This window comes from Acanthopagrus latus, chromosome 5 (genome assembly GCF_904848185.1).
Source record: "Acanthopagrus latus isolate v.2019 chromosome 5, fAcaLat1.1, whole genome shotgun sequence".
NCBI classification, from domain to species: Eukaryota; Metazoa; Chordata; class Actinopteri; order Spariformes; family Sparidae; genus Acanthopagrus; species Acanthopagrus latus.
This window is the reverse complement of record NC_051043.1, coordinates 30937343-30952581: the sequence shown is the minus strand read 5'-3', so window position 1 is coordinate 30952581 and position 15239 is coordinate 30937343. Positions and strand designations below refer to the sequence as shown.

The following is a 15239-nucleotide window of genomic DNA, read 5'->3' as shown; positions in this document are numbered from 1 at the left end:
GTTGAAATGTTATATAATTAATACCCAAAATCAACAATATTGTGTAAACTTGTTTTACTAGCAGCTGTAGAAAGCCTGACTGAACACAGAGTGAAACTGGACAGAGGACACAGTGGAGACGAAGCTCTGGAGGTTTCACACGTCTTTATTTCTAGTGTTCACAGTTTGACATTGGTCTCTTCAGGCCTGTGATACAAACACAGATGATTTGGATGTTTCCGGACAGCAGAGCTCTGAAACAAACCGAGCAGAAGCACTGAGGAGGAGCTGCAGAGCTGCTGATCACCAGGGAGAAAAGACAAATGACCCTGAGATCGTCAAGAGTCATTCAGCTGTAATCAGCTGGACTCAGAGGAAGTCTTTGGTCTGTCTGTCACTGTAAACTTCACATCCTGAACTCACACTGATCCTGCTCAGTGACTCTTTGTTTCTGAGAGTGAGGTCTATAGAGAAATCTCAGTCAGGTATCTCTGTCACTACAGGGCTGCAGTCAGAACACAGTTAGCCAAGCTTAGCATAAAGATAGAAAGCTGCAGGTTTACACAGTATTTTTCTAAATGTTAGCGAGACTGAACACATCCTGGTCGGACAGACATGAGTCTGACTCTGGAAGGATGAGCAGACCCGAGGGGATGTTTTCTCCAATGAAAGTTAATTTATGTTAGTTTATCGTTCAGTCAGTACAGGATATAGGCTGGTGACTGCAGGTTTTTGGGATCTCAGCGGCTGAATGTTGGGTTCACACTTCAGAAATGAATGTGGGAAAGAAGAAGAGGCCTGAAGGTTGACAGACAAATACATTGGCATGTTTTATGAAAATTCAAATTATGAAGGACCGAGAATAGACCCCTGAGGAACCCCACAATAGTGTTCGGAGTCAGCAGCTGTTTGCTAACATGTTAGCCACAAATACTTATAAAACTACTACTTTAAAATGTTAATATGTCAGATATGACGGTGCAAAGCTGAATCTGCTGCCTCTGTAGGACAAAAAGAAAATTTAATTGGGAATAATCAATAAGGTTGCTCATCAACTGATGAAGATCCTGAGGAAGATAGCTAGTGTTCTGATGCTGGCGTGTCATCTGATGATGTGTTTGACAGATTAGCCACATGGCTAGCTGCAAAGTAGAAAAACACATTATTGTGGGCAAAAGTAAGGCAGTTAGAAGCTACAGCTAACAGCGCATGATTAGCACAGCTGCTGTTAGCTTCTTAACTTATTTTTGGCTTTAATAAGTTTCTCTGCAGACAGGAAACCAACTGTGAATCTTTAACGTCAGGACCTTCAGTCGCAGCTGAGAACTCATTTCCTTCACAGATAGAGAAAAATAGATTGTTAATGTTAAGATTGTTAATTAATCAGACAGGTATTCATATCTAAACTTCTTTTTCTGAGGTAAAGTCTATTTTTATTCCTATCCCCAAAATGCCTCGTGCTTGTGAGCTAACAGGCTAACGTAGGCTTGGCTGATCTAGAAGGTCGATCTTGACTTCTTTACAGAGTTGTTTAAATGCATTCATGAAACTATTGATTAGGTTAGCAGCATTTAGCTGCTCTGATGTGCTGAACTTCGTACAGCTGTATAGTCTCGGCTCTATAGTCTAATCATTTAAGACAAATAGTTGAGTTTATCATCTTGGTGAATTTGCTGTTTTCGTCCATTAATTATATCAAATCAATTGTTGGCTGAATCGAGGCCACTGCAGTGTTTAATGGCACTGGTTAAATTAAGCTAGTAATGCTAGTCATACTAGTCATTTTGATTCGTCAATCTGGATAACATTAACTTATTCAATTTTTTTGTTACACATAGTGTGTAACAGCCTGTGAGCTAACTGCTCATTAGGTCATTAGCAGCATATTTCTGAATTCATTGTTTAAGCTAAAACAACTTAAGACATTCTCAGCAACAAATGAGTTAGCTTGTAAGCTAACTGAAGCGTAACATGCTACAGTGGCTGTCAGGGTTATCATTCTCAACAGCTGTGTTCTGAATGACATTCCTGAAGCTCGAGGGTTCAGTTAGAAGGTGATCTGCAGCTGTGTATTAATACAGTTTATGATTAGCCTTGTGAAGGGTGACTGAAGGTCCTGATGTGTTCAGATCAGACGGTGGAGGTCAGCGTGGCGAGTCTGTAGCCTGCTAACACCTGGAGCATCTCTTCTTTCCCTCCCTCAGTACTCTGGCAGCGTCTCATCGTAGTCCATGATGCTCAGTTCATGTCTTCTCCGTCGGACAGCGAGCGTCAGGTCAGCAGGGGGCGCTGAAGGTCCAGAGGCTGAAGTCCGGGTCTGAGGCTCCATCTGAGGACTCCCTGTGAGGAGGGTGGACTCCTCTGCTTCCTGACCCAGAGGAGGACTCTCTGGCTGGGCCTCCTCATCCTCATCCTCCTGCTCCTCTTCCTCTTGCTCCTCCCCTTCCTGTTGCCCCTCCTCCTCCTGGCTGTGATTGGTTGGTCTGAACAGCTGTCGTGCACGCTGCTCCAGGAAGGAGCCAACGGCCAGGGGGGAGTCGATGGGTGAGAGGGAGAGAGGGGAGGAGGAGCAGGAGGGGAGGTGCAGGGGGGAGGTGGAGAGGGTGTCCACACCTCCGTTTAATATACCAACAGAAGAAGAAGAGGGGGGGCGGGGCATGTGACCACCCAGAGGAGCAGGTAAAGAGAAGCTGCTGCCATTTGACCTGAGGGCGAGAGAGATGATATGATTACAGCTGTGTTCTGATTGGTTCAGACCCCTGTGACATCATTCAGACCGGTGTACCTGCCGCAGACGTCCTGAGGCCGGCTGTGTGTGTGAGAGTCCAGCTGGATCTGACTGTACAGGTGAAGCATCTCCGTCTGAAGCGACTGAGTGAGTCTCCTCAGAGCGACACAGCGACTGTCACAGGCCGCCAGCTCCGCCCTGACACACACACACATACACACACGCACACACACACAGAGGAAACCTGGTTATCTCTTTTCCTGTTTACAGGATCAGATCAGGACGGAGGAGTCTGATTGGCTGCCTGATCAGGGATCAGTTCTTACCCCTAACTTCCACTGGATACGTCTCTGCTGCGTTACGTCTCCGCCATGCCAGAGGAGCTGATAGATTTAATGTGTTAATCCCCACCAGGTCCGCTGCACTGTGTATCTGCTCTGTCCAGCTCCGGCAGTCCGGAACCCGGATGTCGGAGCACGACGCAGCAATTCAGCTGAATTTAGCAGCGAGCAGACAGGAAGTCAAGCGCCGAAATAACAAACAACATCTGGTTACTTTTCAAAATAAAACACTCCGTGTTGACACCAGCACACAAATCTCAAAAAAGAGACAAATACAAGCTCTTCTGCTGATCCTTCAGTCAGGAACACTTCCTGTTGTTGTTTTTATTAATACAGACCTATGACTGCGGTCGCGAGTGATCATGTGATTATCATGGGAACTCCTCGGCCTCGCGATGCCAGCTGTTTACCGTACTGCACCATGGCAGACTGAAACCGCAACTGGTGGGTATTGCTGGACGGTGGAGCAAAACCGGATCGGAGCCATAACGCAGCGGAGACGTATCCAGTGGAAATCTGGGATTACATGTGTCTGATCAGCCTGATGCCACCTGTCTGCCTGACCAACAGTTAACAGCCTCTGACCTGCTCTGGGCCTTCGTGTCCTCCAGAAGCTCCTTCTGGTCCAGGATCAGCTGGTCTTTCTTGGCCAGCTGGTTCTCCAGCTCTGCTATCCTGTGATTGGCTGCTTCCAGCCTCTGTCTCTGCAGGACATCACTGTCCTTAAGTCGCTGGTAGTCCTTACCCACACTGCACTGCAGCATGGATGCCTCCTGGAGACATGGACACACACAGCTCAGTGTGGTGAAGAATGGGTCCCTGAACTCAACACCAGTCAGCTGTCAGTCAGACGATAACACAATCATCTTCATTTTAGAGTTCAACTCGAAAAATGACAACACGACATGAGCCGTCAGCGACAACACGCTCATCCATCCATCTGGTGCATTCAGGTGCACGTCTTAAACTTGGACATCTACACTTCATACAGCTACCAGGATGTGTGTGTGTGTGTGTGTGCCCGCTCACAGTGCAGCAGTGTGTCTCTGCTCCCTCCAGCTGTTCGGTCAGGCCTCTGTTCGTGTCTCTGAGCAGGACGAGCTGCTGGTTCAACAGGAAGATCTGCTGCTGCAGCTGCTCACTGCTGCACAGCTGCAACACAGATCAATGTATCTGATGCATATCTGACATGAACGTATCAATAGTTAGAATAAAACTACAGCAGATGTTTTCATTACTTTGTCTACAGTTTTAATTTGACACTATTTACACTATCAACACTTATCAACAGGAAACATTAAAGGTGCCATACATAAGATTTTACCAGCTGTGTAATTCGGACTCCAAATATAAGGGGGCATCAGCGTATCCACTAACTGCTGCTAACTAGTTGCTGTTAGCTAGTTAGCTGGTTATCATGCTAACTACAGTTGATATCTCTGCAGCACAGTACAGAGATGTCAGTGATCCTTCTCACTCTCCGTACTGCACCTTTAAATGACACCAGCCAATAGGAGCGCGCCTCACCTTGAGTGACAGCTGTGTTAACTGATGTTCTGCATTGTAAGCCTTGTTATTGGCTTTCTGAAGCTCCGCCTCCAGATCCCTCAACCTGCTCTGACACTCCTGAAGCTCGCTCTGAAACACCCAATCACAACACAGGAGGGTTTAAAATGGCCAATCACAACACGGGATTATTAACATTACTTGTGTGTGTCAGTGTGTAGTACTGTTGTGTACCTTCAGTCTCTGGCTGTCTCTCTGCTCGTCCTGGCGCTGCAGCAGCAGTTGTTGGATGTGTGTGTGCAGCTGCTCGGTGTGTGTGTGTGTGTCGTGCTGCAGCTGTGTGTATCTCCTCTGTTCTTCCAGCAGACTTGTCTTCAGAGATCGAATCTCCTCGTCCTGAACGCCCAGCTGACCCTTCTGCAAACAACGAAACAAAATGAATCCTTTGCAATCATAACTCAGTGTTTCCATGTGTATTTACATGTATGTGTTACCATGGCAACGCTGTGCTCCTCCAGCGTGGTGGCGTTGATGATCCTCCGCAGCAGGCGGCGGTTTCTCATGGCGTGTTGTTGTCGTTTGAATCGTTCGTACTGCAGCTGACTATGGACCAGTAACAGCTGACTCCTCAGAGACTGAAGCTCCTCCCCCTGGGTGGGGCCTGATACACGCGCACACACACACACACACACACACACACAAACACACACACACACACACACACACACACACACACACACACCACAGTTCTTGAATGTGTGTGTCTGCAGCAGCTCTTTGTTCTATCTCAGTGGTCCCCAACCACCAGGCCGCGGACTGGTACCGCTCTGTGGGTCGTTTGGTACCGGGCCGCAGAGAAAGAATAAATACATCATTTTATTTCTGTTATATTGACGAAAAACAGATTCTCTTTTAACAACATCCGTCTGTTCCTCTTGGCGCGCTTGACACAAACCTGTTTCAGTCACGGTACCCTAAATAATAAGCCCACAAGATAGCTGAGATTACTGGAAAACAAACGTCTTCGGAGAAAAAAGGAAAAGGTTCAATGATGAGACGGAAGAAGAGGGAGATGGACAACTGTCTTCAAGTTGGCTGGTAAAGTGGCTGAACTGCAGCTGCGGGGACGGCGAGTGGACGACTGCTGCAGACTGCAGATGAAGGCGCCTTAAAGTGTGTCAGACTGGAGCAGACTGGAGAAAGGAACGCTCTTCAGCTGCTCATGCACTTTGTTGTAATTTGATTTCTGCGTAATCAAATGCGCAAAACACTGACTGTCACATCTTAGATCTGCTAATCAAACCTCTCCATGTACCGACATTATGACTGACGTTCAGTATGGTAGCATGTGCAGACTGTATCCAGCTGCTCTGCTGCTTGCTAACATCAGATGTTCTCATCCTGCTCCGCCCTCTCTTCCTCATACTCCCCGTTTGGAACCACGTCTCATTCTACATTCACTGCCTGTCTCATCATCACAGAGGGAGTTTAGCTCGAACACAGTGGTGGATTTCTATGCTGACGTGGACGAATGTGACCACGTCGCAGCCTGAACTGAAATATTAGAGGACGGATAAAACTCACTTTAAGTTATATTTAAGTATTTAAATGACATTCTGCAGTATTTTAACAGAATTAACAAAGTTTTTTATTCAACTTATTTCCTTTTTAAAAACACATCTGAGATTCCTCCTCGTACTCAGTAGTGCTATTTAAGAGAAGCTGTCATCAGAGTGTTTCCTCTGAGGAACGATATCTGAACCAGATGTAACGATGATTCATCGATCAGCTGTCGAGATGTTTCAGCCTGGACAGATGTGACAACGAGGAGCAGGTGGGATCAGTCTGTTAGTCCGGTTAGAGACAGTTATTAAAGTCTCACAGGTCTGTCACAGTCCTGAAACATGGAGAGGGTTCGTCCTCCCCCTCGGCTGCATGCTGAGCTAAATGCTAATGTTAGCATAGAGAATATGGTGGAATTGAACAACATAATGGTGAGACAACAAGAAGCATGTGACATTAACTCATCCAGGTGTTGATGTGATGTGAAGAGTTGGTGTGGCTGCACAGTCAGTCTCAGGTCAACACATGAACACATTCATTTACTCTATCAACAAATCAATCAATCAATCAGTCAGTCCATATCAATGAATCAGGTTAGTGAGGTGAGTCTGACTCTTAAGATTCCACTGGATGCATGTCCGTTGCGTTCCAGCTCCGGTACAGATTTGCTCCATCGTCTTGGTTCTATTTTGAAAATTATCTGGATGTCATGTTGTTGTTTCTGTGTGTGACTTCCTGTCTGCTCTGTGCTGACCGGAGCCTGACCGGAGCTGGACCGGAGCCGGACCGGACACGTATCTGGTGGAATCGAGGGGTTAGTGTTAGTTCCAGGTACCTTTGGTTTTCATGCTCTGATGTTTACCTCCAAAATGACTCCGATCCATCGACTTATTCACTGCTGACAACCTGCACACACACACACACACACACACATTCTCACTATTAGCTCTGGTGTTGAGAGAAATGTGTAGCAGAACATCTTCACCCTGTTTTCTCAAAATACTTCAGGTTCAGAGACTTTTATTTTGGAGTTTTGTTCTGAAATCACAGGTGAGTCTCCGCCCACTCTCACCTGTGTCTCTGCTGTCGTTAGCGCTGCAGAAGTCACCGTTGACATTCATGTTAATATTCCTGTTGTAAAGCTTGTGTGTGTCAAGTTATTTACTGTGACATCGTTAAAAACTTGTTTCACTAATTAGCCTGTTAAGAATGATCCTTCCAAATTCGTTAAGCTAGCTTATTAGCTTTGATAGCTTGATAGCTCTCCATGGTAACCGTCTCACCTCCTGCTGAGGCCTTCGTGGGCTTCATGTCCGTGGACGATCAGCTGGTCCAAAACCTCCAGAGGAGAAACAGAGGTGTGCTCCTCCTCCCTGTCCTCCCTCTCTCCTCCTCCTCCCTCCTTCTGCTCACCTGCTGCTCTCTCCAGCATCTCCTGCAGCACAAACCAACACCAACCAAAGGATCAATCAATAATCTACAGCAGCTTCAGTTCTCTTTGTTCCTCTGTGACCTTGTTTGAACTGAACTTTGAGGCTGAACTTTGAGGCTTTAACTAGAACTAGATGTTATTAGTCAAGAAACAAATGAAGGAATCATTATAATAAACACATTGTTGGTTTGACTGTTTATGGTTTAATTAAGAGAATTAGGATATTTTCGGTTGTCAGTTTGTTACACTCTTTTATAAAAAGAGGCGTGTTGAGAAAATATGGTTAAACCTCTCAAAGAATCATAAAGTGATGAAGGTCTGATGACAAGAACGCTGTTCAGATTCTTTGTTTTCTATCAAACATCAGGAAGAGATTCTGATCCGACGAGCCTGGCAGGAAGAACTCTTTCTTCAAATCGCTTTAACTCTGATCAAAGACAGTTTTCAGCCCAACAGATCAGATTCTGTGGAACGTGACGGACAAACATCACGTCTGTGGTCTGAAAACCTTCTCGTGTTCCACCAACAGATTACCTTCGTCATCTTCCCGATGAAGAACGTGGCGGCTCGGGGCAGGGCCAGCTCAAACAGGTGCTCATACGAAGGGGTGAGGCTCTGCTCTGTGTAGGCGGAGCCAAACAGGATGGAGCCTCCGTTCTCTGTGAAGGGGTTAGGGGGGGTGAAGCAGAGAGAGATGGAGCAGGGAGGAGGGCGGAGGACCGGACCTGACGAGGCCTCATCACGACACGGGGTGGAGGTGAGGAGGATGGGCTGGGAGGAGGAGGTGGAGGAGGTGGAGGAGGTGGAGGAGGAGGGGGGCTGCTGGGAGGCGACCTCTGGAGGGAGACAGAGGAACATGAGATGTGGGTGAAGAAGATGGTTGTCAAGTTCAGATCATTTCTGGATCATCTCACCTTCACTGTGGACGATGACATCACTCTGCCCTCCTCCCTCCTTCTCTGTGATTGGCTGGAAGGAGGATGACCTGTCAAGATCTGGGACCGGCTTCACCTGCAGGAAAAGATAGACTCCTTCAAAATAAAAGCCTTGCAGTGAAGAGAAGGGAGCGGAGATGCAGTCTTGATCTCACCTGGTTGTTGTTGTCAGGAGTCAAAGCGCCATCTTGGATCTCTTCAGTCAGTGACGTCACTGGGACGGTGGCTGAGGAGGGACATTTCACACCTGGAGTTTACACACACACACACACACACACACACACAGGCAGGGATATTAATCAGGATCATTACGTGTTAACAACATGTCTCACAGTGTGTCACAGCGTCTCAAAATGTCTCACCTGAGATGGAGGCAGTCCTGCTCAGTGTGTGGGCGGAGCCTGTAGCAGCAGGCTCAGGAGGGGGCGTCGACAAACCGCAATGTGAGGAGGGGCTCCATGTGACATCATCAGCCTGAACACAAACACTTGTCAGCAGAGGAATCAAAGAAGAAAGGAAGGAAGGAATCAGGGAAGAAAGGAAATAAAGAAAGAATGAAGGAAAGCAGAAAGGAATGAAGGAGGGAATGAAGGAAGGAGGGAGGAAGGAGGGAGGAGTAACCTGACCTGCATGTAGGAGCTGTTGAGGGTCAGCTGACTCAGACCTCCAGATGGAGGACAGACTGAACTTCCTGTCATTAATTAATTTACACATGACAGTTTTAATTCAGTTTGAATTGTTTAAACACAGAAAACATTTGATTCTCTAAAAATGTATTGAAAGTGTTTCATCAGAGGTCAGAGGTCACTGACCTGAGCTGCTGACACTCTCTGAGGGGAGGATGAGCTGGGGGAGGGGGGAGGACAGTGAGGGAGGTCCGGGGGAGGGGGAGGGGGAGGGAGGAGGCTCTCTGAGGGAGGAGTAGATCTCCTCCTCAAAGGACGACTCCAGAGGATCCAGAGACACGCGAGAGCACTCTATCACAATGTCATGGACCTCATAACACCTCCACCTGACAGAGACAGGAAGTCAGGTTAACCCTTTCACAATAAACATACTGTGTGTGTTCTTTCAGGTTTAACAACACAGGAATCAACTCTGATGTTAGTGTGTGTGTGTTTATATATTTTATTTTGAAGGGCCATGTTTGATCTGGGGCTACATCCTCTTTACCAGCTTCTGTTTGTGTCCTGTAGACTCACCTGGTCGGGTCCAGTTCACAGTCCTGAGTCCCTGTGACCAGCTCTGGGTGAACCCTGACATGCTCCAACATGGGCTGCGAGACAGACAGACAGAATAAATGTAATCCTCAGGTTGATGTTTTGGGTCCTCAGAGTTAAGTTTCAGGTCCTCTTAAGTTCTTTAGAGCTGGAGAGTACTAAGAACTGGTAGCAGGGATGTCAACTACAACTCCCAGGGTGCACTTCACTACCAAGCAGCCAGTCGCAGAGCTTCACATTAATGTTGAGCTGAAACTAAAGTTTAGCTTTGGTGGGTCACGGTGTAAATACTACACATAGCAACATTTTCCCTCCGAGTTCACATCCAGTGTTTTCTGTTTGATTACTTGTTGGAACTACAGTTCCCACAATGCTTTGAGGGATGTCACCAAGAAGTGTACTACAGTCATGGAGTCAGTGAGCTGCAACCTGAGCCCAAGTCTTTACTCTGCATCTGTTTCCATGTCGTCACATGTTCTCTGCTCACAGGGAGCTGAACGCTGGACTGTACTGGACTGTAATGGCCTGTACTGGTCTGTGCTGGTCTGTACTGGTCTGTGCTGGTCTGTACTGGTCTGTGCTGGTCTGTACTGGTCTGTACTGGTCTGTACTGGTCTGTGCTGGTCTGTACTGGTCTGTACTGGCCTGTGCTGGTCTGTGCTGGCCTGTACTGGTCTGTGCTGGTCTGTGCTGATCTGTACTGGTCTGTACTGGCCTATGCTGGTCTGTGCTGGCCTGTACTGGTCTGTGCTGGTCTGTACTGGTCTGTGCTGGTCTGTACTGGTCTGTGCTGGTCTGTACTGGTCTGTGCTGGCCTGTACTGGTCTGTGCTGGTCTGTGCTGATCTGTACTGGTCTGTACTGGCCTATGCTGGTCTGTGCTGGCCTGTACTGGTCTGTGCTGGTCTGTGCTGATCTGTACTGGTCTGTGCTGGCCTGTGCTGGCCTGTGCTGGTCTGTACTGGTCTGTGCTGATCTGTACTGGTCTGTGCTGGTCTGTACTGGACTGTGATGGTCTGTGCTGATCTGTACTGGTCTGTGCTGATCTGTTCTGGTCTGTACTGATCTGTACTGGTCTGTGCTGATCTGTTCTGGTCTGTACTGATCTGTACTGGTCTGTACTGGTCTGTGCTGATCTGTTCTGGTCTGTACTGGACTGTGCTGGTCTGTGCTGATCTGTACTGGTCTGTGCTGGCCTGTGCTGGCCTGTGCTGGTCTGTACTGGTCTGTGCTGATCTGTACTGGTCTGTGCTGGTCTGTGCTGGTCTGTACTGGACTGTGATGGTCTGTGCTGATCTGTACTGGTCTGTGCTGATCTGTTCTGGTCTGTACTGATCTGTACTGGTCTGTACTGGTCTGTGCTGATCTGTTCTGGTCTGTACTGGACTGTGATGGTCTGTGCTGATCTGTACTGGTCTGTGCTGATCTGTTCTGGTCTGTACTGGTCTGTGCTGGTCTGTGCTGATCTGTTCTGGCCTGTTCTGGTCTGTACTGATCTGTACTGGTCTGTGCTGGTCTGTGCTGGTCTGTACTGGACTGTGATGGTCTGTGCTGATCTGTACTGGTCTGTGCTGATCTGTTCTGGTCTGTACTGATCTGTACTGGTCTGTGCTGATCTGTTCTGATCTGTTCTGGTCTGTACTGATCTGTGCTGGTCTGTGCTGGTCTGTACTGGTCTGTGCTGGTCTGTGCTAGTCTGTACTGGTCTGTGCTGGTCTGTACTGGTCTGTGCTGGTCTGTGCTGGCCTGTGCTGGTCTGTGCTGGTCTGTACTGGACTGTGCTGGTCTGTACTGGACTGTGCTGGTCTGTGCTGGTCTGTGCTGGTCTGTACTGGACTGTGCTGGTCTGTACTGGACTGTGCTGGTCTGTACTGGTCTGTGCTGGTCTGTGCTGGTCTGTACTGACCTTGACGACCTCCTGGAATGTGTCCAGGTTCTCCTTCATGCTGTAGTGCAGCCTCAGGTAGGAGATGAAGTTACAGGGGAACATCCCGTACAGACGGTGGAACAGAGAGTACACACCTGCATGGAGGTGGACCAGGTGAGCCACTGGGACATGACCTGCGGGAGAACACAGCCAATCAGGAGAGAGCAGTCAGATCTGCAGTGTTCTGATATCTTTTCATATTTTCAGGCATTTAAGTCTCAATCTGATGGACACGGGTTCAACTTCTTTAATTTAAAATCCAATACTGAATATTAATCCTTTATTTTATCACTGAGGAAGTTTTTCATCAGACAATGAAAAAAAAAGTTTCTCAAAAACAAAATGAGTTCTGATTCTGCAGAATCTCTGACGCTTCAACGTCTCTTCTTCCAAAGATCCATCTGCGGTTCCTTCTCCTCATCAACTACTTTCATTATTGATTATTCTGCTGATATTTCATCAGTTTACTCATCATCACCAGGGTTTCTGTAGCTCCAGGAGGCGAGGCGTCCGAACACGTCGAAGAAGTCATAGATGTGTTGTTTCCCAGCCTGAGGGATCATGGGTAACAGAGTGATGAGGACCAGGACTCCAGTGATCAGGACCACCACGTCGGTGTCCGTCTGAGGAGACAATACAAGATTTTTTTTAGCTTTGGCCCATGTTGTTATTGACAGGACAGCTTCAGAGATGACAGGTAACAGGATGACGGGGGGCGACATGCAGCGGAGGGCCCCGGGCCGGGACTCGAACCCGGGGCTGCTGCAGTGAGGACCAAGCCTCTGTGCATGGGACGCTGCTCTACCAGCTGGGCTAAACGGCACCCCATCACTTAGAAAATTGATTCAAATTTTTTTTGAAAACCATCAAAACGAGCAATCAATTAAATTTCAATTATCAACGTCAGATTACACAGACCAGCACTTCAATCACAGCACATAATGTATCTTTGATGAGCAGCAGCTACAATCCTCAGATGATGGCTGGACGATTGTTTCTGTATTTCTTTGATGTCGTGGTTTCTCTCTTGTGACAACTGTACTTATTCTAAGTCGAGTGGGACCAAAGCATTTGCTTAGCGTTTACGGATTTGTTTTTGAGGAGGGTTCATTCTGGACAAATGTAAGAAACTGCAACTGACAATACCTGAAACAACCTGTAATTCTGTCCCCTGCAGTGTGTTAGTGTGTTTTAGTATTATCATGAGGTATTCGTACTGTGAGGCAATATTAGTACTGTGAGGTAGTATTAGTACTGCAAGGTAGTACTGGTACCTTGAGGCAGCGCAGCAGCGAGGGCAGCAGTGGCGAGCGACTGATGTGATGAACCCAGGGCGGCTGCTTCCTGATCAGGTGACCCAGCAGAGTCAGAGCAGCCGGTCTGGATCCAGGTCTGCTCAGAGACTCATTGAGCTTCTCTAGCAGAGTCTGACAGACAGGAACATCAGGTTGATAATCAATATATAATCAATAATCAGACTTCACTCTGTGTTACCTGACAGTCAGCTGACCTTGTGATGAGGCTCTCTGATGGAGGACAGGAGCAGCACCACCTGAGAGGAGGAGGAGTCCAGGTAATACTCCACCAGAGAGGAGAGGACAGCGCCTCCTCTGTCTGCAGGAGAAACTACAGGTCATCATCATGACGGCCACAAGGTGGCGCCTGGGCGCCCTAACCACACTATCACTGATTACCCACAATACACTGCAATTCACGTGAGACAGACAGGTTGAGACAGACAGGTGGACTCACCTGTACATAGCTGCTGGTTGACGACTGCTCTGACTTGCTCCGCCTCCTGCAGCTCTGAACTGTCCAATGAGAGCAGGAGCTCACTGATACTCACCTGCTCCCTGGACATGATGAACACCTGGAGACACACACACAGTTTTCTGATGATACTGAAGAGAACCATCAGCTGATCAGTACTGTATGAAGTAATCAATAGGTGCAGCTTCAGATGAGGGTGATTTTAAATCCTGGTTGTAGCTCTGAGGCAAATGGATCGACCCCGACTTTATGAGGATGACGTTGTCTGAAGTCACACAACAGTGTCAGCAGCTGATTGGACGAGCTGGTGGACTATTATTTTAGTATAAAAAATAAAAGTGCTTCAAAATAATAAGTCTGTTGCCTCATGTGTCTTTTCTGAGCTGACATCTTGTGATGGTCAGACAAGAGTAGCCATGATGTCACTGATGATGTCACTGCAACCTTAATTCAGTTTGTTGGTCTTCATAAATTGATCAGAGTGAGACATCGTTATCTGCAGATTCCCATTGTAATTATATACATAATATATACAACTAACAGTTGAGACTACAGTATAATTAACTACACTTGTGTACTCTGACCGAGAACAGTTAGAATGCAGTACTGTGGTACTACTACATGTACTCTCCTCTGTACTGTGTGAGTGTACACAGCTGCAGTATTCTGTGTGTGTGAGTACTAACTGTCCTGTAACCTCTCTCTCTGACGTCACTGCTGTTATGTAATAACATTACTGTGACGTCACATTTGCAGTCATTTCGTGTATACACTGAGAGCTCAGACTGAAGCTAACAGTTAGCATATTAACTATTTTCTGTCACGTTACCGTAGCACTGTGCTCACACTGACTTTACAGCAGCTAACAGGCTACCATGCTAACAGCTGAGCTGTCAGTCTGCTGTGTGCTCTGGACTTTAGCATGTTAGCTAACAGCTGACAGCGTCACCTTCCCGCCTAAAGCTGTTCGGTGACTTCCGGTGCTCCGACACAAACAGACAGTTAATGTAAGTGATCAGTAACCGACCAGAATAAAGTTGAACTCGACAGAAGTCGGTTACCTTCAGACCTGTTGATCCGAGCAGGGCGCAGCCATATTGAGCAACACCAAGCCCCGCCCACCACTGTAACCTGACACCCTGCAGCTGTCAATCAACGCCAGGAAGCGTTCAGAACGGGACGAAAGAATGGGAAAAACGAGCTTCCACCGAGAACACACGACATCAGAGAAGATGTTCGTTTACTGCTGCAGTAATGTTTGACGACAGACAGCTGTGTTCAGTTATCATCAGATTGTATCTAATATAAATCTTTAGTTTTTAAAGTGTGTGTGTGTGTGTGTGTGTGTGTGTGTGTGTGTGTGTGTGTGTGTGTGTAACTGGTCACCAGCAAGACCAGCATATGTTGTGTTTTAGTGCTGCCTATGCTTTATTTCCAGCAGGTGTGTGTGTGTGTGTGTGTGTGTGTGTGTGTGTGTGTGTGTGTGTGTGTGTGTGTGTGTATGTGAGCAGCAGCTGTGTATGTTCTCAGCACCTGTCACCTGAAAGATGAGGTCAGTTAAACCCAAAGATCAAACAACACAGTGACGCTCCACCCTGTTGTTTTTCACACACACTGTCTCGAATTCCTTTACTGCCTCCATCAAGACGGAGATGTTTTCACCTGCGTCCATTTGTTTGTTTGTTGTTTGTTTGTTGATTGCTTTTTGGTTTGTCAGCAGGATTACGCAGAAACTCCTGCACAGATTTCCATCAGACTTGCATGGAGGACGAGTCTCAGCCCAGAATAGACCTCATTAAGTTTTGGTGCTGATAAACAGTCAGACCCAATCACTTCCTT

At 47.3% G+C, this 15239-nt stretch overlaps 1 protein-coding gene across 5 annotated transcripts in view; it reads right to left on the bottom strand.

Moving 5' to 3' along the window:
• Positions 1 to 125: 125 nt before the first annotated feature.
• Positions 126 to 15239, bottom strand: part of tsc1a (TSC complex subunit 1a) — a 16125-nt gene continuing 1011 nt past the window's right edge. The window contains exons 1-22 of one of the 5 annotated variants that reach the window (XM_037097867.1): positions 14462 to 14538; positions 13383 to 13500; positions 13141 to 13244; positions 12905 to 13057; positions 12109 to 12253; positions 11610 to 11764; positions 9687 to 9760; positions 9297 to 9496; positions 9111 to 9175; positions 8847 to 8958; positions 8640 to 8731; positions 8464 to 8560; positions 8084 to 8385; positions 7401 to 7552; positions 6953 to 7023; positions 5049 to 5215; positions 4789 to 4971; positions 4576 to 4686; positions 4078 to 4200; positions 3634 to 3887; positions 2765 to 2905; positions 126 to 2684 (exon numbers count right to left, since the gene is read on the bottom strand). In XM_037097867.1, the coding sequence (XP_036953762.1) occupies positions 2180 to 2684; positions 2765 to 2905; positions 3634 to 3887; positions 4078 to 4200; positions 4576 to 4686; positions 4789 to 4971; positions 5049 to 5215; positions 6953 to 7023; positions 7401 to 7552; positions 8084 to 8385; positions 8464 to 8560; positions 8640 to 8731; positions 8847 to 8958; positions 9111 to 9175; positions 9297 to 9496; positions 9687 to 9760; positions 11610 to 11764; positions 12109 to 12253; positions 12905 to 13057; positions 13141 to 13244; positions 13383 to 13491 (3315 nt within the window). In that variant the 5' untranslated portion in view covers positions 13492 to 13500; positions 14462 to 14538 and the 3' untranslated portion in view covers positions 126 to 2179. Of the gene's footprint in view, positions 2685 to 2764; positions 2906 to 3633; positions 3888 to 4077; positions 4201 to 4575; positions 4687 to 4788; positions 4972 to 5048; positions 5216 to 6952; positions 7024 to 7400; positions 7553 to 8083; positions 8386 to 8463; positions 8561 to 8639; positions 8732 to 8846; positions 8959 to 9110; positions 9176 to 9296; positions 9497 to 9686; positions 9761 to 11609; positions 11765 to 12108; positions 12254 to 12904; positions 13058 to 13140; positions 13245 to 13382; positions 13501 to 14461; positions 14539 to 15239 lie in introns of those variants that run through there. The other 4 variants (XM_037097864.1, XM_037097866.1, XM_037097865.1 and 1 more) reach the window with 4 other exon arrangements.